The sequence below is a fragment of the Salmo salar genome, chromosome 01 (assembly GCF_965601325.2).
Source record: "Salmo salar chromosome 01, fSalSal1, whole genome shotgun sequence".
Taxonomy (NCBI): Eukaryota; Metazoa; Chordata; class Actinopteri; order Salmoniformes; family Salmonidae; genus Salmo; species Salmo salar.
In genome coordinates this window covers 173,472,298-173,490,377 of record NC_138291.1, presented here as the reverse complement: position 1 = coordinate 173,490,377, position 18,080 = coordinate 173,472,298, and the positions used below count along the sequence as shown (strand labels likewise).

Here is an 18,080-nt window from a genome sequence, read left to right as displayed (position 1 = left end):
ATGAACGAAAATGTTTTTTTTTGTTGTTGCAAAAAGCTATTTATCCATTGTTTAGCTGGAATGGAATGTTCGTATCAAGTTTCAAGTTTTACGTTTTAATGTCACATGCACAAGTACACTGAAATGCCTTTCTTGCAAGCTCTAACCCCAACAATGCAGTAATCAATAACAATGTAATACAAAAAAATAACAAGGTAGAACAAAAACACACAAGATATAAAAATAAGAAGAACACGATAAAGTAAGTAAGTATACTATATACAGGGTCAGTCAGTTCCAGTAACACATTTACAATGGGCCGGGGATATTGGATCAATAGAGATAGATATGTATAGGGGTAAGGTGACTAGGCATCAGGATATACATGTATGATGACCAGAGTAACAGCAGCGTATATGATGATTGTTTGTGAGTGGGTGTGCATATGTGTAGTCAGTATAAATGTATGTGTGTGTGAGAAAATGATGTAGTGAGTGTTTGTGTGTGTGTTGGGAGTGTCAGTGTGCATGAGTGTGCAGTGCCCTGTGAGTGTGTGTAGTGCACTGTGAGTGTGTAGTGCCATGTGAGTGTGTAGTGCCCTGTGTGTGTGTAGTGCCCTGTGAGTGTGTAGTGCCCTGTGTGTGTGTGTGTGTGTGTGTGTAGTGCCCTGTGAGTGTGCAGTGCCCTGTGAGTGTGTAGTGTCCTGTGTGTGTGTAGCGCCCTGTGAGTGTGTAGCGCCCTGTGTGTGTGTAGTGCCCTGTGAGTGTGTAGTGCCCTGTGAGTGTGTAGTGTCCTGTGTGTGTGTAGTGCCCTGTGAGTGTGTAGTGTCCTGTGTGTGTGTGTGTAGTGCCCTGTGTGTGTGTAGTGCCCTGTGAGTGTGTAGTGCCCTGTGAGTGTGTAGTGCCCTGTGTGTGTGTGTGTGTAGTGCCCTGTGAGTGTGAGTGTGTAGCGCCCTGTGAGTGTGTGGTGCCCTGTGAGTGTGAGTGTGTAGTGCCCTGTGAGTGTGAGTGTGTAGCGCCCTGTGAGTGTGTAGTGTCCTGTGTGTGTGTAGTGTCCTGTGTGTGTGTAGTGTCCTGTGAGTGTGTAGTGTCCTGTGTGTGTGTAGTGTCCTGTGTGTGTGTGTGTAGTGCCCTGTGAGTGTGTAGTGCCCTGTGAGTGTGTAGTGCCCTGTGAGTGTGTAGTGCCCTGTGAGTGTGTAGTGTCCTGTGTGTGTGTGTGTAGTGCCCTGTGAGTGTGTAGTGCCCTGTGAGTGTGTAGTGTCCTGTGTGTATGTGTGTAGTGCCCTGTGAGTGTGTAGTGCCCTGTGTGTGTGTAGTGTCCTGTGTGTGTGTGTGTAGTGCCCTGTGAGTGTGTAGTGCCCTGTGAGTGTGTAGTGCCCTGTGTGTGTGTAGTGTCCTGTGTGTGTGTAGTGTCCTGTGTATGTGTGTGTGTGTAGTGCCCTGTGAGTGTGTAGTGCCCTGTGTGTGTGTAGTGCCCTGTGAGTGTGTAGTGTCCTGTGTGTGTGTAGTGTCCTGTGTGTGTGTGTGTAGTGCCCTGTGAGTGTGTAGTGCCCTGTGTGTGTGTAGTGCCCTGTGAGTGTGTAGTGTCCTGTGTGTGTGTAGTGTCCTGTGTGTGTGTGTGTAGTGCCCTGTGAGTGTGTAGTGCCCTGTGAGTGTGTAGTGCCCTGTGTGTGTGTAGTGTCCTGTGTGTGTAGTGTCCTGTGTGTGTGTGTAGTGCCCTGTGAGTGTGTAGCGCCCTGTGAGTGTGTAGTGTCCTGTGTGTGTGTGTAGCGCCCTGTGAGTGTGTAGTGCCCTGTGAGTGTGAGTGTGTAGCGCCCTGTGAGTGTGTAGTGTCCTGTGTGTGTGTGTGTAGTGCCCTGTGTGTGTGTAGTGTCCTGTGTGTGTGTAGTGTCCTGTGTGTGTGTGTGTGTGTGTGTGTGTGTGTGTGTGTGTGTGTGTGTAGTGCCCTGTGAGTGTGTGTGTAGTGCCCTGTGAGTGTGTAGTGTCCTGTGTGTGTGTGTGTAGTGCCCTGTGAGTGTGTAGTGTCCTGTGTGTGTGTAGTGCCCTGTGAGTGTGTAGTGCCCTGTGAGTGTGTAGTGTCCTGTGTGTGAGTGTGTAGTGTCCTGTGTGTGTGTGTGTAGTGCCCTGTGAGTGTGTAGTGCCCTGTGCGTGTGCAGTGTCCTGTGTGTGTGTGTAGTGCCCTGTGTGTGTGTGTGTGTAGCGCCCTGTGAGTGTGTAGTGCCCTGTGAGTGTGTAGTGCCCTGTGTAGTGCCCTGTGAGTGTGTAGTGTCCTGTGTGTGTGTGTGTAGTGCCCTGTGAGTGTGTAGTGTCCTGTGTGTGTGTGTGTAGCGCCCTGTGAGTGTGTAGTGCCCTGTGAGTGTGTAGTGCCCTGTGTGTGTGTGTGTGTGTAGTGTCCTGTGTGTGTGTAGTGTCCTGTGTGTGTGTGTGTGTGTGTAGCACCCTGTGAGTGTGTAGTGCCCTGTGAGTGTGTAGTGTCCTGTGTGTGTGTGTGTGTGTGTGTAGTGTCGTGTGTGTGTGTGTGTAGTGTCCTGTGTGTGTGTGTAGTGCCCTGTGTGTGTGTGTGTAGTGCCCTGTGTGTGTGTGTGTAGTGCCCTGTGTGTGTGTGTAGTGCCCTGTGAGTGTGCAGTGCCCTGTGAGTGTGTAGTGCCCTGTGAGTGTGTAGTGTCCTGTGTGTGTAGTGTCCTGTGTGTGTGTGTAGTGCCCTGTGAGTGTGTAGCGCCCTGTGAGTGTGTAGTGTCCTGTGTGTGTAGTGTCCTGTGTGTGTGTGTAGTGCCCTGTGAGTGTGTAGCGCCCTGTGAGTGTGTAGTGTCCTGTGTGTGTGTGTAGCGCCCTGTGAGTGTGAGTGTGTAGTGCCCTGTGAGTGTGTAGTGTCCTGTGTGTGTGTGTGTATAGTGCCCTGTGAGTGTGCTGTGTCCTATGTGTGTGTGTGTAGCGCCCTGTGAGTGTGTAGTGCCCTGTGAGTGTGTGTGTAGTGTCCAGTGTGTGTGTGTGTGTGTAGTGTCCTGTGTGTGTGTGTGTAGTGCCCTGTGTGTGTGTGTGTAGTGCCCTGTGTGTGTGTAGTGCCCTGTGAGTGTGTAGTGTCCTGTGTGTGTGTGTGTAGCGCCCTGTGAGTGTGTAGTGCCCTGTGAGTGTGTAGTGCCCTGTGAGTGTGTAGTGCCCTGTGAGTGTGTAGTGCCCTGTGAGTGTGTAGTGCCCTGTGAGTGTGTAGTGCCCTGTGAGTGTGCATAGAGACAGTGCAAAAATAATAATAAAATACAAAGGTCAACTCAAGTAGTCCGTGTAGAAATGATTTAGTTAGCTATTTAGTTTGCTATTTATCAGTCTTATGGCTTGGGGATAGAAGCTGTTCAGGAGCCTGTTGATGTCAGACTTGATGCACCGGTACCGCTTGCCGTGCGGAAACAGAGTAAATATTCTATGGCTTGGGTGGTTGGTGTCTTTAACGATTTTCCGGGCCTTCCTTTCACACTGCCTGGTATAAAGATCCTGGATGGCAGGGAGCTCAGCCCCAGTGATCTACTGGGTTGTCCGCATCCTATTTGAGTGTGATATGTGGTTGTCTCACCTAGTTATCTTAAGATGAGTACACTTACTGTAAATTGCTTTAGATAAGACCATCTGCTAAATTACTGAAAAGGGCAAATGTTAATGTTTTACGTACATAGCTCATATTACTGTATTAAATATATATTTTTATATTTAAAAACATATATACTGCTCAAAAAAATAAAGGGAACACTAAAATAACACATCCTAGATCTGAATGAATGAAATAATCTTATTAAATACTTTTTTCTTTACATAGTTGAATGTGCTGACAACAAAATCACACAAAAATAATCAATGGAAATCCAATTTATCAACCCATGGAGGTCTGGATTTGGAGTCACACTCAAAATTAAAGTGGAAAACCACACTACAGGCTGATCCAACTTTGATGTAATGTCCTTAAAACAAGTCAAAAGGAGGCTCAGTAGTGTTTGGCCTCCACGTGCCTGTATGACCTCCCTACAACGCCTGGGCATGCTCCTGATGAGGTGGCGGATGGTCTCCTGAGGGATCTCCTCCCAGACCTGGACTAAAGCATCCGCCAACTCCTGGACAGTCTGTGGTGCAACGTGGCGTTGGTGGATGGAGCGAGACATGATGTCCCAGATGTGCTCAATTGGATTCAGGTCTGGGGAACGGGCGGGCCAGTCCATAGCATCAATGCCTTCCTCTTGCAGGAACTGCTGACACACTCCAGCCACATGAGGTCTAGCATTGTCTTGCATTAGGAGGAACCCAGGGCCAACCGCACCAGCATATGGTCTCACAAGGGGTCTGAGGATCTCATCTTGGTACCTAATGGGCAGTCAGGCCACCCCACACCATGACTGACCCACCGCCAAACCGGTCATGCTGGAGGATGTTGCAGGCAGCAGAACGTTCTCCACGGCGTCTCCAGACTCTGTCATGTCTGTCACATGTGCTCAGTGTGAACCTGCTTTCATCTGTGAAGAGCACAGGGGGCGCCAGTGGCGAATTTGTCAATCTTGGTGTTCTCTGGCAAATGCCAAACGTCCTGCACGGTGTTGGGCTGTAAGCACAACCCCCACCTGTGGACATCGGGCCCTCATACCACCCTCATGGAGTCTGTTTCTGACCATTTGAGCAGACACATGCACATTTGTGGCCTGCTGGAGGTCATTTTGCAGGGCTCTGGCAGTGCTCCTCCTGCTCCTCCTTGCACAAAGGCGGAGGTAGCGGTCCTGCTGCTGGGTTGTTGCCCTCCTACGACCTCCTCCACGTCTCCTGATGTACTGGCCTGTCTCCTGGTAGCGCCTCCATGCTCTGGACACTACGCTGACAGACACAGCAAACCTTCTTGCCACAGCTTGCATTGATGTGCCATCCTGGATGAGCTGCACTACCTGAGCCACTTGTGTGGGTTGTAGACTCCGTCTCATGCTACCACTAGAGTGAAAGCACCGCCAGCATTCAAAAGTGACCAAAACATCAGCCAGGAAGCATAGGAACTGAGAAGTGGTCTGTGGTCACCACCTGCAGAACCACTCCTTTATTGGGGGTGTCTTGATAATTGCCTATAATTTCCACCTGTTGTCTATTCCATTTGCACAACAGCATGTGAAATGTATTGTCAATCAGTGTTGCTTCCTAAGTGGACAGTTTGATTTCACAGAAGTGTGATTGACTTGGAGTTACATTGTGTTGTTTAAGTGTTCCCTTTTATTTTTTTGAGCAGTGTATATTGATGTCACAAATGTATCATTTGTACAGTTCTTTATTAAAAATGTAGTTATTTGTTACATTTGACTGTTTAAAACCTAGCAGTACTACTCATTTGTCTGAGAGTGATAGCATTTTCCATAAAACATGATTATTTGTCTCTGAAATGAAACCATCAAGTTATGCCATGATTAAATAGTAAAAAAAACACCAATGTCTTTCATAAGTTCTTCAAACAATAAAAGCTCATTTACCAACATTTCCCTCACTGTATCCTGTATAGCATTTTAGAATGAAACTCTTCAAACATATTCTTAGTTAAAGAGGTCCTCAATCAACCGTCTGAAATGGCACCAATTCATCCAATTTGAGAGAGTTCAAAAAAACTAAACTCTGATTTACCTAACTCTGTAGAGACCAATGGAATTTCCAGAGTTAGCCGTCCCTGAGAACGTGTATGGTAACTTGTACTTCTAAAAGTGATTAATTGTCACGTCCTGACCAGTATAAGGGGTTATTGGTTATTGTAGTTTGGTCAGGACGTGGCAGGGGGGTATTTGTTTTGTGGTTCGGGGTTTAATGGGATATGTATTTATGTAAGAGGGGTGTTTGATTTATGTGTTCCGGGGTTTTTGGGTAATGTTCTTGTGTTGTATTTCTATGGTTTTCTATGTTGTGTATTTCTTTGTTTGGCCTGGTATGGCTCTCAATCAGGAACAGCTGTACATCGTTGTTGCTGATTGAGAGTCATACTTAGGTAGCCCTGTTTCACCTGTCCCTTGGTGGGAAGTTGTTGTTGCATAACTGTGTGTTTAGCCTGCAATCCTGTTCGTTCGATCGTTTTGTTTGTTACGTGTTCAATAAAGTCACTATGAGCACTCAACCCGCTGCGCCTTGGTCCACTACGTACGACGACCGTTACATTAATGATGTTAGGTACAACGGGAGTTTTTGTAAAATAATCTTAGAAACAAAAAGAGAGCAGTGCATCGATCTGCGAGACTTCAAAGAGGGCCAACCTGCTTTCTGATATAGAATGCAGTGATGTGTACTGAACCTGTCGACCCGTAATAAAGCGCTGTGATAAACTGCATCCAATGGTTTCAGTGTATTGGCAGCTGCATTCATATAGATGATGTCGCTGTAGTCTAGGACCTGTAGAACATTGACTGAATATTCCTACCAGTGATATTCCATTGATAGCCTTCACATTATATTACACTGTTTGTGTGAAATGTGAATACGTCTTCATTCAGACCTGTGTGGAATTGCTCTCTGATTCCCCCCGTCACCATTTGACCACATGGTTGTGCAGTTAAAGCCTGGAGGTATACGTTTGTGCCAGCACTGTAAATTGCCTTGTTAGTGCTCACCTCATTTTGTTTCCTGATTCTCAAAATGTCTTCACAAGAAACAGTCTATTTTCGCGGATTGCGAAATACAGCGAAATCCATTGTGTTTGTTATATGCATTTGAACATGACTGTAAAGTGGTGCGCTTGTGCTTGGTGTGTGCAATCAGAAATGTTTCATATTCATTAAAAATAGTTTATTATCATTGCTTCATCATAGTTTATACTGCTGGAAGATGCTGTGACTGGTTGATATGATGCTGCCTTGACTTTCTGTCCAGAATGCCAACCTTTACAATATGAGTCAGTCTGCATCCTAGTAATACCAATGGTTTTCAGAAAAGACATGTTCTAATTATATTTGTACTGTAGACCGTATGAATGCAGGGTACACTTATTTTACAATTCGAAGCACAAGCAGGCTCCTCTATGGATCATCTCAGTTTAACCTTCCCATTAATTAAAGTCACGTACATCCAATATGAACCAAAGATCACATCTTTAGATGACATTTAATCCCTGGTGGGGCTCTTGGCCTAGATGGAAATGAATTCATGCTCAAAACTGAAAATCAGCCTTGGGATGGCGCCACCATACTAATTTGATCCTGCATCAAATATCTATTTTGTTGAACTGCAGGGAGGAACAGTCATCTATTATGAGTTTCACCTATCTTGCATTTAGAGTACTGTGCCTCCCTGACTGACAATTAGATAACCTACTGGACTTCGCCAAACAAACTGACAACTTGACAGAAAATACAATCTGAATCTGTATTCTGAGGTAAAACCACTCTCATAGGAAACATAACTGGAGTACACTAAGTCCAGACATAACACCTTCGCGTATTACCCTTACTCATCTTCTGTTTAGCATTCTGATTGATAATAATCATCATCATACAACGGGTGGGTTTAATCCTGAATTCTGATTGGTTCAAACCGCATTCCAGCCACTGTCTATTCCACAAGTTACCACCAGCTAAATCTATGACATTAAAATGCCTATTTACTCTGTTCCATCTGACTGCGCAATCCACTGTCTCATCAGCCCTGCCAATGCATTTATAAAGTTGATCTCCACTTGATCTCTATAAAAAGCATCTAGACATTATCTCACATTTATCTTAGACTAACATTTAGTTTTCAACAGCGGAGATTTGTATAAACCTTGCTGTCTATCTCGCCTTATATTGAGCATTCTGATTGATATTAATCAATAGAATAGTCTGAATTAACACATTTCTTCATAACATTGACCTATTATACAGCCCCAGATTCAAACCTTCTCTTTAATAGTGTCACATCTGTCGGAAGGAGCGGACCAAAACGCAGCGTGTTGAGTGCTCATCTTCTTTTATTTAGATAAGGTGAACACTTAAACAAAATATAACACAACGACATAACACAACGACATACGACAGTTCCGTAAGGTAACGGACTATACGAAAAAACAACCACCCACAAACCCAAAGGAAAAAACAGGCTGCCTAAGTATGGCTTCCAATCAGAGACAACGAAAGACACCTGCCTCTGATTGGAAACCATACTCGGCCACACATAGAAAATGAACATAGAAAATGAAAACTAGAACAAATCCCCGTGAAACAAACCAACCCCAAAACAACACCCCCTGCCACGCCCTGACCATACTACAATGACAAATGACCCCTTTTACTGGTCAGGATGTGACAAATAGCCTTGAATAAGATCTCTGATCATTTATGGAGGTCCTGCTCTCTCCCGTCCCCTGCAGGTTTCTGACGATGACTCTCCAGAGCCAGGTCTGGGCGTGGAGATGGAGACTTTCCAGGTGCGGAGGCTCTCCTGCCGGAACCTGCAGCTTCCCCCATTGGCCTTTAGGCAGGCGGAGCAGCGTGACTGGGCCCCGAGGCCAGAGACGGAGCAGATCCCTCGGCCCACTAGCCTCGCCCTCAGGATCCCCCCGCTCATCGCCATCACCTCAGCAGACACCAGCAGGTAGGCGAGACAGGAGACTGCATGTGGAGACAAAGGTCTGGTGGCAGGGTCATGGGATGTGGAATGATGTGTGTGTGAGAGAGGGAGAACGAGACAGGTGGGTGAGCGAGAGAGGGAGAGAGACAGTGAAAGAGTCAGACAAGGAGACTCAGGGAAGCTTTAGTGGTCTTTTCAGTATTGAGTGTGTGTGTGTGTGTGTGTGTGTGTGTGTGTGTGTGTATCTGTGCTCCTTAAAATGTCTGGCTATGTGTGTCAGTATATGTGTGAGTATAAATGCATATGGTCTTTGTAATTTACAATCATGGAGTGGATGCAATCTGCTCTCCATTCAGACAGCACAAAGACATTAAACTCTAGTCTGAATTACGATGGTAGTTGCCCCTTGAAAGCCTGTGGATGACATACAGTAGGCAATAAGCATTTTGGTGACTCGTGTTAAATGTGATCAGCTTTACTTTGAGCGTGATGTGTCTACGTGTGACTCATCAATGCAAACATATACTACTGGGTTTTGATTTGAAGAACACAGTGTCCTTCAGCCAGAAAACTGCAATCTCTCCACTTCAAGCCACGGTCAGCTCTTTCAATGTCCACACACTTTGTGTGTCAGTGTCAACTTCAAAAGGTCCTCACAAAATTGATTTGCCCTTGTTTTCCTCTCTGCAGAATAGTTTCACAGGTAGATAGAACCTTTGTTATAGTCCTAACTGTTAATATACCTTTTTATTATTTCTAGATTCGCTATGTGCACCTTGGCACAGCAATCGTTCTCCCTCTTACTTATAGTTGCAGCTATGGTTTATCCACCCATAATTTATTTTTGTGGGTGTGTGAGACAAAAAAAAAAATCTCTTTACCTGACTCTCTTTTCAGTCTAGAAATGTATACCTTTCGTGCTATTGTAGGAAGCAATCACTCTCCTATTACTGACTCTAAATTATCTATAACTGGACTAATAACTCACTAACTAGGATACTAGCAAAGGATATGAACAAAATGTGCACACGTGGCAACATGCAGCTCTCGCTATGATCTCAAAACAATCACATCTACTCATGACCGCTTATGCTGTAAACACAGTCCAGTTCAAAGTAAATGGCACAGATCCATATATGGCAATGGTCTATTTGCATATAGACCTACTGCAGCTCTAATTGTTTATGTCGCACAGGTCTGTGTAGAATACGGGCTGAGTAGTGCGTGTCAATGCAATAGAATCCTACACCGATGCGTTCTGCCAACAACAGGGACGGCAAGTAGCCTAGTGGTTAGAGCATTGGGCCAGTAACTGAAAGATTGCTGGTTTGAATCCCTGAACCAATTATTTGAAAAATCTGCCAACGTGCTCTTGAGCCAGGCACTTAACCCTAATTGCTCCTGTAAGTTGCTCTGGATAAGAGTGTCAGCTCAAATGTTAACAAATTATCTTGCATAGTTCATTTAGTTTTGGTATGTTGCATTGAAAGTGGCTAATATTGCGTTGATTCGATCACAGTTGCCACAGTAAAGGGAAACGTTCATAGTGTTAACAGGGAAAACTCTAGAACAGTGGTCCAACTTTTCTGAGTCAAAGTGCAAACCGAGATCTACCGCTCAGATTTTTTTATTTTTTACATGACTTCAAAAACGTAAGCCTATGCAACATTAACCAATTAAAAACAGTACTGCAGCAATGACGTTTGTGCAGTAAGCTATAGGCCCAATAAATGATGACCATATATTATCTTTGCTTGAATTGCCCTGCCAATGCATTGTTGTTCGAGCCATTTTGAGGTAGGCTATATGATCACACTGGTAATAGATCCGTTGTTGTATTACTTGTGAGGCACAGCTGAGTGAGCATACATTTAAATAATTAGCTTTTTATTTTTTATTTTACTTGGCTGATGGTGCCTGCATCTGATTGTCAGTCTCAGCGGAGGGTGAGAGCAGCATCTCAACATCCCTCCGCTCTCCCTTTCCTCTGCTGACACTGACCTAAAAGGGACCCTGTCTTCCATCTAATGGCGAAACTCAAGTCGCACCACATTATTTCTGCCTCATGCACGAATTCATGTTGTTACTCCTATGAACAGAGGAAGTGAAATATTCCTCGATATTAAAAAAGACCCAAGCCGCTAATAACACAAGCCTATAGGTTTCACTTTCCTACTCATTCATTACTGCTGCAGTGCTTGTTGTAGCACTGAGTGGAAATAGGAAGAACGTGCATTTTATGGCTTATAAAAGTATTGAATACAAAGTGTTGACAGTGCCGATGTCAAGGGGTGAGTGTAGCTGGTGCATGGGAGTCAGGCGCAGGAGAGCTGAGATGAGTGGACAAAGCACTTTACTTAGGCAATCATCTGAACAGAACGCAACCACGTCAAATGCCCAATCGAATAAGTAAGGCAGCACAAAGTACAAAACCAAAGTACAAAATACCGGCTGCCACAAAGCACGGGTAATAAAACAAAACCCGGCGCAAACCAGCCGGAAGCGTGCCAACCTTGACAATAAACAATTTCACACACAGACATGGGGGGGAACAGAGGGTTAAATACATGACAAGTAATGAGGGAAATGTAAACCAGGTGTGTGGGAAAACAAGACAAAACAAATGGAAAATGAAAGGTGGATCGGCGATGGCTAGAAGACCGGTGACGTCGCCGCCCGAACAAGGAGGGGAACCGACTTCGGCGGAAGTCGTGACAGCTGAGTAAGAACTTAAACATGAACTCCCTCATAAAAACAGCATCTCTTTGCTGTATTCGTTGACAGTCTCTCTCTAATCATGGTTTTAAACGTTTTAAAATCTCACAGTACCAACTTTGCTGTAGCTTTCTTTAATGCCTGCTACGTTACTGCAGACACGGTCATCTGAGCCATCCGTTTGGCCTGCGTTAGGCCTACAGTGTACTTGATTTGCTCTCTGGGCCCTCCGGGAAGGCAGAAGTTGTTCTCCTACCCAGCGCGCAGGGCATCTGAATCGGGTGCACTTACCGCCAACAGCCCGAGACGATTAACAAAAAATAGGAACACAAGGCTTTATCATAGTTTTGTTTTTACATTTACATATTTACATTTACATTTAAGTCATTTAGCAGACGCTCTTATCCAGAGCGACTTACAAAATGGTGCATTCACCTTATGATATCCAGTGGAACAACCACTTTACAATAGTGCATCTAAATATTTTAAGGGGGGGGGGGGGGGGGGGTTAGAAGGATTACTTTATCCTATCCTAGGTATTCCTTAAAGAGGTGGGGTTTCAGGTGTCTCCGGAAGGTGGTGATTGACTCCGCTGTCCTGGCGTCGTGAGGGAGCTTGTTCCACCATTGGGGTGCCAGAGCAGCGAACAGTTTTAACTGGGCTGAGCGGGAACTGTGCTTCCTCAGAGGTAGGGGGGCCAGCAGGCCAGTGGTGGATGAACGCAGTGCCCTTGTTTGGGTGTAGGGCCTGATCAGAGCCTGAAGGTATGGAGGTGGCGTTCCCTTCACAGCTCCGTAGGCAATCACCATGGTCTTGTAGCGGATGCGAGCTTCAACTGGAAGCCAGTGGAGAGAGCGGAGGAGCGGGGTGACGTGAGAGAACTTGGGAAGGTTGAACACCAGACGGGCTGCGGCGTTCTGGATGAGTTGTAGGGGTTTAATGGCACAGGCAGGGAACCCAGCCAACAGCGAGTTGCAGTAATCCAGACGGGAGATGACAAGTGCCTGGATTAGGACCTGCGCCGCTTCCTGTGTGAGGCAGGGTTGTACTCTGCGAATGTTGTAGAGCATGAACCTACAGGATCGGGTCGCCGCCTTGATGTTAGTGGAGAACGACAGGGTGTTGTCCAGGATCACGCCAAGGTTCTTAGCACTCTGGGAGGAGGACACAAGGGAGTTGTCAACCGTGATGGCGAGATCATGGAACGGGCAGTCCTTCCCCGGGAGGAAGAGCAGCTCCGTCTTGCCGAGGTTCAGCTTGAGCTGGTGATCCGTCATCCACACTGATATGTCTGACAGACATGCAGAGATGCGATTCGCCGCCTGGTTATCAGAAGGGGGAAAGGAGAAGATTAATTGTGTGTCGTCTGCATAGCAATGATAGGAGAGACCATGTGAGGATATGACAGAGCCAAGTGACTTGGTGTATAGCGAGAATAGGAGAGGGCCTAGAACAGAGCCCTGGGGGACACCAGTGGTGAGAGCGCATGGTGCGGAGACAGATTCTCGCCACGCCACCTGGTAGGAGCGACCTGTCAGGTAGGACGCAATCCAAGCGTGGGCCGCGCCGGAGATGCCCAACTCGGAGAGGGTGGAGAGGAGGATCTGATGGTTCACAGTATCAAAGGCAGCAGATAGGTCTAGAAGTATGAGAGCAGAGGAGAGAGAGTTAGCTTTAGCAGTGCGGAGAGCCTCCGTGACACAGAGAAGAGCAGTCTCAGTTGAATGCCCAGTCTTGAAACCTGACTGATTAGGATCAAGAAGGTCATTCTGAGAGAGATAGCAGGAGAGCTGGCCAAGGACGGCACGTTCAAGAGTTTTGGAGAGAAAAGAAAGAAGGGATACTGGTCTGTAGTTGTTGACATCGGAGGGATCGAGTGTAGGTTTTTTCAGAAGGGGTGCAACTCTCGCTCTCTTGAAGACGGAAGGGACATAGCCAGCGGTCAAGGATGAGTTGATGAGCGAGGTGAGGAAGGGGAGAAGGTCTCCGGAAATGGTCTGGAGAAGAGAGGAGGGGATAGGGTCAAGTGGGCAGGTTGTTGGGCGGCCGGCCGTCACAAGACGCGAGATTTCATCTGGAGAGAGAGGGGAGAAAGAGGTCAAAGCACAGGGTAGGGCAGTGTGAGCAGGACCAACGGTGTCGTTTGACTTAGCAAACGAGGATCGGATATCGTCAACCTTCTTTTCAAAATGGTTGACGAAGTCATCCGCAGAGAGGGAGGAGGGGGGGAGGGGGAGGAGGATTCAGGAGGGAGGAGAAGGTAGCAAAGAGCTTCCTAGGGTTAGAGGCAGATGCTTGGAATTTAGAGTGGTAGAAAGTGGCTTTAGCAGCAGAGACAGAAGAGGAGAATGTAGAGAGGAGTGAGTGAAAGGATGCCAGGTCCGCAGGGAGGCGAGTTTTCCTCCATTTCCGCTCGGCTGCCCGGAGCCCTGTTCTGTGAGCTCGTAGTGAGTCGTCGACCCACGGAGCAGGAGGGGAGGACCGAGCCGGCCTGGAGGATAGGGGACAGAGAAAATCAAAGGATGCAGAAAGGGAGGAGAGGAGGGTTGAGGAGGCAGAATCAGGAGATAGGTTGGAGAAGGTTTGAGCAGAGGGAAGAGATGATAGGATGGAAGAGGAGAGAGTAGCGGGAGAGAGAGAGCGAAGTTTGGGACGGCGCAATACCATCCGAGTAGGGGCAGAGTGAGAAGTGTTGGATGAGAGCAAGAGGGAAAAGGATACAAGGTAGTGGTCGGAGATTTGGAGGGGAGTTGCAATGAGATTAGTGGAAGAACAGCATCTAGTAAAGATGAGGTCAAGCGTATTGCCTGCCTTGTGAGTAGGGGGGGAAGGTGAGAGGGTGAGGTCAAAAGAGGAGAGGAGTGGAAAGAAGGAGGCAGAGAGGAATGAGTCAAAGGTAGACGTGGGGAGGTTAAAGTCACCCAGAACTGTGAGAGGTGAGCCATCCTCAGGAAAGGAACTTATCAAGGCGTCAAGCTCATTGATGAACTCTCCAAGGGAACCTGGAGGGCGATAAATGATAAGGATGTTAAGCTTGAAAGGGCTGGTAACTGTGACAGCATGGAATTCAAATGAGGAGATAGACAGATTGGTCAGGGGAGAAAGAGAGAATGTCCACTTGGGAGAGATGAGGATTCCAGTGCCACCACCCCGCTGGCTCGATGCTCTAGGGGTATGCGAGAACACGTGGGCAGACGAAGAGAGAGCAGTAGGAGTAGCAGTGTTATCTGTGGTAATCCATGTTTCCGTCAGCGCCAGGAAGTCTAGGGACTGGAGGGTAGCATAGGCTGAGATGAACTCAGCCTTGTTGGCTGCAGACCGGCAGTTCCAGAGGCTGCCGGAGACCTGGAACTCCACGTGGGTCGTGCGCGCTGGGACCACCAGGTTGGAGTGGCAGCGGCCACGCGGTGTGAAGCGTTTGTATGGCCTGTGCAGAGAGGAGAGAACAGGGATAGACAGACACATAGTTGACAAGCTACAGAAGTGTTGTTTCTTGTATTATTGTCTCCTGTGTCTTTAGAGAACTGTTTCACTTTGATATCCTTTTTCTTCTGTCCTGATTTTCTCTTTCTTTTCTTCTGTTAACTAGATATTCTTTGTTGTTCTTCGTTAGCTAGCTAGCTTCTTCCAAAAGAGTCCCTAGCAACTGCTTAGCAACTGGTAAACAATTCAGCTAGCTAAGATAACTACAATTTTATGAAAAATAGTTATTTTTCAAAAGCCTATCTTCTTTGTTTGTTGCTTGTTTTTTCTCCTATTCAGTCTTGCAGTTTTCTTTTGCTTTTTTCCGATGTACTTCACTCTAAAAACCATGTAAATTTCAATATTTGTAGGAGCTCATTTTTCAGCTGCTGCTGCTCAAATTGGAGTTCCGGAACACAAATGTTTACATAAATGTTTTGCGATCGACTTGGAATGCCTTGGAGATCGACCAGTTTGGGGGGGAACAGTGTTTCCTACATAGTGTACCACTTATAGTGTACCACCCTGTGGGCCCTGGTCAAAAGTAGTGCACTATACTGGGAATAGGGTGCCATTTGAGACACATCCAAAGCCAATCAGGATCTCTCATGCCGAATTCTCTTTGGGTCAGCGACTCGCCCTTCATTTAGATTCGGTTGTATGATACCGTTGGTCTTGAAACGATGCCATGTAGATGTGAGCATAGTCTCATGTTATTCATATTTATGACAATACATGAGAATACTGAATGACACTGGTTGGATTACTATAAGTGCCATTTCTAGTGTACTTCATCGTTCCTAACCCGTTGTAGTTGTGAGAGTGTAAACCTTTGCCATGGTTTATATTCAGGAATTGATAGTGTCTGGAGAGAAACTGGAGATGAGATGGGAATAGTGATCTATGATTCCCATTCATGAACAATTACTCCATGGTTTCTCGTAAAGAAAGAAGATGGAGAGCTGTGTTTTGCTAGTATCTCTGACAATGGCAGTTTCATCTGAAAAGGTCAGCCCCCGGAGTTTGTTGTTGCATGGGAGTTTTGATGGATTGTGGGGTGTGTGAGGATGTCAGTGTACAAATCAAATTGTATTGGTCAGCATACACATATTTGCAGATGTTTTCGCAGGTGCAGCAAAATGCTTGTTTTTCTAGTTCCAACAGTAACACCTAGCATAACAAAATAACACATACAAAAAATAAAAATAAAGAAATATCAGAACGAGCAATGTCAGAGTCTGGACTATAAATACAGTGCCTTCAGAAAGTATTCATACCCCTTGATTTATTCCACATTTTGTTGTGTTACAGCCTGAATTCTAAATTGATTAAATACCCCATAATGACAAAGTGAAAACATGTTTTTATAAATCTTTGCAAATGCATTGAAAATTAAAATACAGAAATAGCTCATTTACTTAAGTATTCACATCGCTGAGTCAATACATTGTAGAAGCACCTTTGGCAGCGATTACAGCTGTGAGTCTTTCTGGGCAAGTCTAAGAGCTTTCCATACCTGGATTGTACAACATTTGCCAATTATTATTTTAAAAAGTATGCCAAATTGGTTGTTGATCATCGCTAGACAACTATTTTCAAGTCAAAACTGTAACTTGTCCACTCAGGAACATTCACTGTCTTCTTCATAAGCAACTCCACTGTAGATGAGGCCTTGTCTTTTAGGTTATTGTCCTGCTTAAAGGTGAATTAATCTTCCAGTGTGTCACGTCCTGACCATGGAGTGCTCTTATTTTCTATGGTAGAGTAGGTCAGGGCGTGACTGGGGGGTTTATTCTAGTTTAATTTTTCTATGTTGGGGTTTTTGTATGATTTCCAATTAGAGGCAGCTGGTCATCATTGTCTCTAATTGGGGATCATATTTAAGTAGTTGTTTTTTCCCCCATCTGTGTTTGTGGGAGATTATTTTGAGTTAGTGCATGTTGCACCTCTTTCGTCACGGTTTGTGTTTTGTTTGTAGTTTATTGTTTGTTTTGCAAAGTTTCACATTAAAATAAAAGATGTGGAACGATACCTACGCAGCGCTTTGGTCTCCTACCTACGACGATCGTGACACAGAATCTCCCACCACCAAAGGACCAAGCAGCGTGCCCAGGAGTGGACATGGGAGGACATCCTGGACGGCAAAGGATCCTGGAGAACAGGTGGAAGCAGCGAGGGAGGAACGGCGACGAGATCGGGAGTCACGGCAACGACGGAAGCCCGAGAGGCAGCTCCCCCCAAACATTTTTGGGGGGCACACGGGGAGATTGGCAGAGTCAGGGTTTAGACCTGAGCCAACTCCCCGAGCATACCGTGGGGAGCGTGTGACCAGTCAGGCACCTTGTTATGCGGTGATGCGTACGGTATCCCCAGTCCGCATTCACAGCCCGGTGCGCTCGTTGCTGGCTCCCTGCATTTGCCGGGCTAAAGTGAGCATTCAGCCAGGACGGGTTGTGCTGGCTCAGCGCTCCTGGTCTCCAGTATGCCTCCTTGGTCCAGGATATCATGCGCCAACTCTACGCACTGTGTCGCCAGTGCGCCTTCACAGCCCAGTGCGTCCTGTGCCAGCGCCCCGCACTTGCCGGGCTAAAGTGAGCATCCAGCCAGGACGGGTTATGCTAGCCCTACGCTCCAGACCTCCAGTGCGCCTCCACGGCCCAGTATATTCTGTGCCTGCTCCACGCATCCGGTCTCCAGTGCATCTCTCCAGCCTGGTACGCCCTGTGCCTGCTCCACGTATTCGGCCTCCAGTGTGTCTCCCCAGCCTGGTAAGTCCTGTGGCAGCTCCCCGCATCAGGCTGCCAGTATGTCTCCTCAGTCCGGTGAGACCTGTTCCGGCTCCACGTTCGAAGCCTCCAGGGACGATCCATGGCCCGAAGCCTCCAGCGACGATCCATGGCCCGGAGCCTCCAGCGACGATCCCCGGCCCGGAGCCTCCGGCGACGATCCACGGTCCGGAGCCTCCGGCGACGATCCACGGTCCGGAGCCTCCGGCGACGATCCACGGTCCGGAGCCTCCGGCGACGATCCACGGTCCGGAGCCTCCGGCGACGATCCACGGTCCGGTTCCACGAAAGTGGGGGGAGCTCCGCGCGGGGGGGGGTCTGCGTCCCGCACCAGAGCCGCCTCCAATGTTGGCGGATCCACAGGATGAGAAGGTTCTTCGTCCTGCACCAGAGCCACCACCAACACTAGACACCCCCAATAACCCTCCCTCTTGGTTTCAGGTTTTGCGGCCGGAATCCGCACCTTTGGGGGTGGGTACTGTCACGTCCTGACCATTGAGTGCTCTTATTTTCTATGGTAGAGTAGGTCAGGGCGTGACTGGGGGGTATATTCTAGTTAAATTTTTCTATGTTGGGTTTTTTGTATGATTCCCAATTAGAGGCA

General features: G+C 47.0%; 1 protein-coding gene across 2 annotated transcripts in view; it reads left to right on the top strand.

Moving 5' to 3' along the window:
* Window positions 1-18,080, top strand: part of LOC106571288 (3',5'-cyclic-AMP phosphodiesterase 4D) — a 383,631-nt gene that overhangs the window by 58,126 nt on the left and 307,425 nt on the right. For both annotated transcript variants that reach the window (XM_014144187.3, XM_014144196.3), the window contains exon 3: window positions 8,314-8,537. In XM_014144187.3, the coding sequence (XP_013999662.1) occupies window positions 8,314-8,537 (224 nt within the window). The remainder of the gene's footprint in view (window positions 1-8,313; window positions 8,538-18,080) is intronic.